Source organism: Furipterus horrens, unplaced genomic scaffold, assembly GCF_987537825.1.
Source record: "Furipterus horrens unplaced genomic scaffold, mFurHor1.1.pri manual_scaffold_5, whole genome shotgun sequence".
NCBI classification, from domain to species: Eukaryota; Metazoa; Chordata; class Mammalia; order Chiroptera; family Furipteridae; genus Furipterus; species Furipterus horrens.
The window spans coordinates 102,873,466-102,880,436 of NW_028327175.1; the positions used below are offsets into that span (position 1 = coordinate 102,873,466).

General features: G+C 39.7%; 1 protein-coding gene across 1 annotated transcript in view; it reads left to right on the top strand.

Annotated features, from left to right (window-relative positions):
- TMC7 (transmembrane channel like 7) overlaps positions 1-734 on the top strand; it is a 53,000-nt gene extending 52,266 nt beyond the window's left edge. The window contains exon 16 of the mRNA XM_090279131.1: positions 188-734. Coding sequence (XP_090135257.1) covers positions 188-262 — 75 coding nt within the window. The 3' untranslated portion in view covers positions 263-734. The remainder of the gene's footprint in view (positions 1-187) is intronic.
- Positions 735-6,971: the final 6,237 nt, after the last annotated feature.

Genomic DNA, 6,971 nt, shown 5'->3' on the forward strand with positions numbered 1-6,971 from the left:
TTATTGACCGCTCTGTGAACAAGAGGCTGTGGAGGGGGCAAGAGTGAGACAGACCAGTCTGGAGGCTATTACAGTAGTCCAGTGTTTAGGATCCTCAGCCTCGTGTCTAATAAGTAATTTATTAGGTTGAAGTAATGTTTGTTTCCAAGCATATTGATTGTACTCTTGAACCTATTTCTCTTTTTAGGAAAGTCGTGACAAGCGTTATCTAATCCAGAAACTAACGGAAGCCCAGAGGGATATGAGGAACCGACTAGATTAACAGTGAAGATGTTGCTGCATGTTGCTTATAAGCTGACTTAGTGATATGCCGAGCCTACAAAGTCCACCTAGGTTTTAAGCAAAATTTAAAGAATATATATTTTTCTGAGAGTGGCTCCATATGTGCAGCTGCAGTGACCATGTTTACGTGACCCAGTTCTTACATAGGGCTTTAGTAATTTAGAAAAGCAGGTTCAAAACCAAGTCTTTGCCTGTTGACCAGACACTCAGTGACTACCAAGAAACTGACTTATAAGGCTGTTTTGGCTTTTATACCAAGGATGGAAAAGGAGAGACCTTATATACTTTTAAGAGCTCATTTGGTTTGTCTTTTAAAAGTTAACTGTAGATGTCGTCTGTTCATGAGACTGGGGTAGTTCCTTTAAACCAGGTTCTAGGGGTTTAGGCTGAGAAATGTTCCTTAGGAAGTGGTGACCCTTCTGTATGTTTCTGTAGACTTAAAACAAACCCCTTCCCCCAAAACAAACCCCTTCCCCCCTTTTTTAAAGAAGAGAAAGCCCTGAATCATGGTTTTTGGACCAGATGGTGGGAACATGGAGAGGATGGCTATGTGATTTCAGCAACATGGTATAATATGAGAAAAGCCATTCCTGCTTTGTGAATTAAATATTCTCTGAATGGCCTTGATTAAGCCATCTGAGGAGGAGTATTGCTGCAGGACGGCAGTGTTGATTTCTTAGCTGCAGCCTTATTACTCAGGGGAAAGCTGCCTTTAAGGGGCTGAATACCCACAAGCCTTCAGCTCTCTTCCAGTCCTGAGTTTGGAGACTTGGCAAGGGGCCAAGTGTCTTTAAAATTAAGAAGCAGACAAAGTTTGTCTTCCAAATACTGTTTCATTCCTGCACTGAGGTCTCTATTTCTAAAGGACACTACACATTTCAGAGCCAGGCTAGAAAAGTCTGTTGAGTATTTATTGGAGTTGCAGATCTATGTGCATAAGTATTTTAGGGGTGTGGATTGAAGCTCTCTGCCTGTTAATCAGACCAGCCTGTGCAAGCATACCAAATTAGACTGAATATTGGGTTCTTAAATACACATATCCAAATTGTTAAGGGCTATTGGTTTTCTTGTGCTTAAAATTTTAAACACAAGTGCTTTTATGTCACAAAACAAGCAGAGTACCTCTTAAGATTTCCATTACAGTAAAAACTACGCAAATAAATACCTCATCATAATTTTCCGAGATTGATAGGTCTGAACTTTTTAACATAAGCCTAAGTTGTTATTTAATGTAATAAGGTTTCATTTTTGTATCTTCAGATCATTTTCAAAGTACTTTAGTTTTATAACAGACTGTTTGAGGCTGCCTTCTTTTACTGACCCTTAAACCTTTCCTGGGGGTAGCCTGGAATTTCATGTTGGCTGCAGGTTTTGAAAGCTGCTGCTCTTAGGAATTTCCCACCCCTTCGCTCCTCATTAGAAATAGAAGACTCTGCTCTTAAAAGCAAATCAAGCTTACTATATCTTATACATTGTTGTATACTTGTCCCTTTGCCAGACCATTTATACTTTCCTTCCACAAAGTTGGCATTAACACGGGATATTTTTGTACCTGTGAAACCAATAAGCCTTTCAAGCTTTTTCTGTTTTAAGATTTATGACTTCCTACGTCTAATGACTAGTATCATAGAATTTTGAGTAAACAAAAGTTCACTTTGCTCTCACTTTTAAAAAATTCCAATTTGGGTCATTTCTGCCTAGTGTATTTTTATATATAATGTTCTTGTCTTCACCGTGCTTCTGATAGTCAAGTTTTCTCTGTGTCTGAGAGAGATGGAAGCTGTTTTCTTTCCTTATTATAAAAGTGATACTGAAATATGCTAATATATGTTTTAGTTAAATGCTGCTAATTTGCATACCTTTTACTTGAATGTTTGTATCTATTTTGACAACTTTAATAACTTAAGTGATGTCTGTGTAATTGCTCAAGTGCAGCTCTCAATAACAAATGTGCATGAAAAACTGATTAAAGTCTTGAAGGATTTTCAATGTGATTGCATATATTTGAATTCACGGAGGTTTCTTGTCAATAATCAAATGGTCATGTTACCAAACCACCCAGTGAGGGTCCTCCCACTCACTGCCAAATAGGCAAAACTCCAGAGACAGAGTTTGGTGGAAAGGAAATGAAATCTTTTATTTAATGACCACACAATTTGAAATAAAGGCAGATTCCTGCTTCAAAGCCCATTCCTTCTAAAATATCCAAGATAAAATAACTTTGCCAGCCTCTGCCAGGCCAGACCACACCTAGGCTGCACCGAGAATTCCGTTTCCCATTTAAAAGTACTGTCCTTGGGTAAACGCAGGTGGCTGCAGCATGCTTCTGGTCACAGTCTGCTCCAGGCTCCTTTGGAGTCTGTGCACACTGGCTGAAGTCCCACTCGCAGCACGCTGCTCCTTCCTTGGCTTCTGCCCACCAGTCCAGCATTTGCTCCCCGTCTCTTCAACGTCGGTTTGCCAGTGCAGCCATGCTCCTGGTCAGGCAGGCCCACGCAACACTCACTCCGGTCGCCAGCACTGCTGCGGCTTCCCGTGTGACCCAGGAGCGCAGGGCTTACCGCCTGGCCACACGGCCTGCATGGCCCACTGGCCTGGGCCTCTTCCCCTTCTGCCCTGCCGCCCCAGCACCTGCTGTGCTCCTGGCCAGGCAGGCCCTAGAATGCTGGGGGTGGGGTGCTGGGTATATTCCCAGACCATACAGTATCCAAGGCACGCGGGCCCAGGAACTCAAGCCCCCAGTGGCCGAACAGACCAGTGAGCGGACGGGAGGGCAAAGAGCGCGTCATCTCCTCACTCTCTGCTTTTTAAAGTTGGCCCCAGAATCCCCTGTGCAGCTGAAGTAGATAAGAGCCTAGGTCCTCCAACCAATCACCTCCCTAGTCCCACGCATGCACCCTACATGCTTTCTTGGATCTGGGCGTAGGGGGGTGGGGGGGGATCATGCCGTAGTTTCCCTGGTTGCCAGGGTAACACATGTGGTTCATGCAGCTACGCTGTGGCTACTGCTCATGCACATCCTTGGTGCTTCCCAACCGTTCCATTTCCTGTTTTTTGTTTTTGGTGTTTTTTTTGTTTGTTTTTTTGTTTTGGTGGGGCGGGCTCCCCTGTTACAATCATGGAAAATTTTAAGTTTGTAAAGTTGTTCTTTGCCTTTTTCTAGAATCAGAGAGAAGTGTTTAATTAAAGGAAATCATCAGATGAGTGTTTTTAAAGTTCCTTGGATCTGTTGAAGCTGGGGGAGGTGTGTTCTTTAAACTTAAAAGACGTCAAATTATTTCAAGCACTCCTCTATTTGACCCCCATGGAGGGAACCACTGCTAATGATGTTTATTCTCCCTGATAATTATAATATATATCAAATCAGATAGATTTATATGAATATATAAAATATGTATCTCTGAGCTTCTCCTTTTTTTCTCATTAACATCTTGAAAATCTTTCCATGTAAGTAGTCACTACATTCTTTTGAATAGCTACATAGCATTCCATTTTATCAATGTATTAAAAAACTCAAGGGGTTTACCACTTGGGGTGTTTTATTCAAGAACAAGATTGTGGCCCTGGACAGGTAATTCCACTTGGTGTATTTTCTTTCTAATGCATGGGATAAGCTTGGGACATGAAATGGCTTTGATACTTGCTGAATTGTGTAATTTTGTATAGGTGTCTTCCCCTTTTTGGGATAAAGTTGCTTTACCTTTAGAAAAATAAGACATACAATTATTTTATATTTAAAGATTGAATTGGGGGAAGATATGCCCTTTTGAAATTTTGTTTTTTGCATTATAAAAATACTTGCTTATTATAGAAAATGCAGAGAACATTGAAAGCTACAGAGAAAAGAAAGGAAAAATTATATATAGAAAGTACAGAGGGAAAGAAGGAGGATAAGAAGAGAAAAAATGTTGCTATCCTCATTTCTCTTTCACTTAACATAAATGTTTTCTTCTGTTATAAAAAGTTCTTTATTAACATTTCAGTGGGCTACATAATATTAACATCATACAAATGAATCTTTTTTTTAAACATTTCCTTGCTGCTTAACATTTTGTTTCCAAATTTTCCTGATAATAAGTAACTGGAACATCCATAAACCTTTATCAACATTTTTTCTTCTTAGAGACAGAGACCTAGAAGGGGGGTTACAGCAAATCTCAGAACATTTAAAGCTTTTGAGAGCCAGATTTACACTCTCTGGAGGTGTACATGAAAATGTTACATCACCCTCACTTTCACTAAGTATTTGAGTTTAAAAAGCTATATATTAGTTCATCATAATTTTAAATTATTGCAGTGTATTAAAATAATTTGAAAACTAGAAAATTCAATTATTTTGCAATAGCAGTGTATTTTAAATGTTTTATATAATTTGGATAAAAGAATATATGTATATATTGTTACTGGGGAGAGACACCTGAGTCAGGGGACCCCTCTTCCCCTGAGCTGGTTCCTTGGTTCTTGTCTTACTCATAAGAGATTAATTCAATCACGAGACAAAACATGTATAGTGGAAATTGGATAGCAAGTTTTTTCATGAAACATATACAAGCACAAAGCTGTAAGCAGGCACCCAGCTAGTCCGAATGCCCCCATGTATAAAGGAAATAAAGTTCTTAGGGTTTGTTCTATACACTTGAGCAGAGGCTACAAGTGAGCACTCAGCTAATCTGTGTGTGCCAGCTGTTGGGGTTCAGGAGTTAAATACCTTATTCAGCATTTAGGTTCCCCCTCCTTCTCTCCTTCTAAACCTTGGGAATAATGTACAGCTACAAAGGCTTTCTTTCTCAGCTAGTAAAGGCTCTTTTTGTCTTAGTTAGTGAAATTGCTACAGAGGCTCCCTTTCCCAGTGCAGAATCTCAAGGACTTCCCTCCTCCTGTGCTATCCCTGCTTGTGATGTTCAGAACACCAGGCCATCTTATCGGACCAGGCTCAGGACTGCTGAGTCAACTGTGAGACATGTCTCCTTCTCCTTGCCTTAGTTTACCACCTATTATATATATATAATCTAAGGGTGTAAAGTAGAAACTGAAAGCCCCTTTTTCACAATACCAACCTTCTGAAGTTACCAATATTAAATGTTTGTTATATATCCTTCCAGGTATGCATCTTTGATTCTTTTGTCCTCACATATTACACATTCAAAGAATTATTTCCATTGCATAGATCCCTCAAAGTAGGATTGCTATATTAGTGAATATGCATTTTTATTTATTTATTTTGTTAAAAAATCCTCACTTGAGGATACATTGAGAGAGAGAGAGAGAGAGAGAGAGAGAGAAATCAACGTGAGAGAGAAACATCGGTGGATTGCCTCCTGGAGGCATCTCGATGGGGAATCTAACTCGCATCGTTATGTGCTCTGACTGGGAATCAAACCCATGATCTTTTGGTGCACAGGATGATGCTCCAACCAACTGGGCCACGCCAGCCAAGGATGGATATGCATTTTTAAAACGTTTTCAACAATTTTTTTCTAAGCATTTTAAAAGTGTTTTCAACAAATCTCTCTAAAGACTTCATTTCTTAGGCAGTTTTAGATTCACAGTACGACTAAGAGAAAGCTACAAAGATTTCCCATATACCCCCTACCCCTCACAGGCATAGCCTCCTCCATTATCAACATTGATACATTGGATATGCACTTTAATTTTTTTAAGAAGTATTCTTCCCCCCTTCTTCATTTTTTAAAAAGATTTTATTTATTTATTTTTAGAGAGAGGGAAAGGGAGGGAGAGAGGGAGAGAAACATCAATGTGTGATTGCCTCTTGCATGCCCTCAACTCGGGACCTGGTGGGCAACCCAGGCATGTGCCCTGACTGGGAATCGAACAGGTGACCCTCTGCTCACAGGCCTTCAATCCACTGAGCCACACCAGCCAGGGCTGGACATGCACTTTTAAAAGTATGGTATATGTTAACTAAATCTCCTATCCCTATCCCATCCCCCAAGAAGCTAATGTGCACCGATATGAGCTCAACCAACTGTAAAGTGGATACAAAAAATGATACGTTTTCTCTGCAGAAAACCTAAAATTGAGAAAAGGACTGGCAAGAAATTTTAAGTAATCTGTCAGCCCCAATACCTAGAGATAACACTATTGGCCATCGGGTGAATTTAATTTCAGCATGTAATTTCTATTATTTTGAAGCAGATGTAGGATAAGAAGAAAAAAAATCTTTTTCCATGTTGGTAAAGCAGAAAGTACGATAGTTATGCTAATAAATTAATTCACTATTCCTCTTTCCCAGGAATTTACGTGACATCACTCTTTATTCTGCAGGAGCTGGGAGAAGGGTTGGGGGACTGAGTGGAAAAGGTAAAGGGATCTGTAAGTACAAATTGGTATTTACAGAATAGTCATGGGGGATACAAGGTACAGCATAGAGAATTCAGTCAATAATATTGTAATAAGTACATATGGTGTCAGATGGGTACTAGATTTATCAATGATCACTTCGAAAATTACACCGAAACTGATATATTGTACGTCAACTGTAACAAAGTAAAAACAATACAATTTAAAAAAAATCTTTACACTGTCGAGAGATCTTTGAAAGAGTAATTTAGCATTCTCACTTCTATGGTAACCCAAGGCTCTTTCGCCGCTGAGGAACTCCTAAGTGATTGATAGCGACCGACGCCAATCGAATATTTCCGTTTGCGATTTTTTTTTTTTCCAACCAA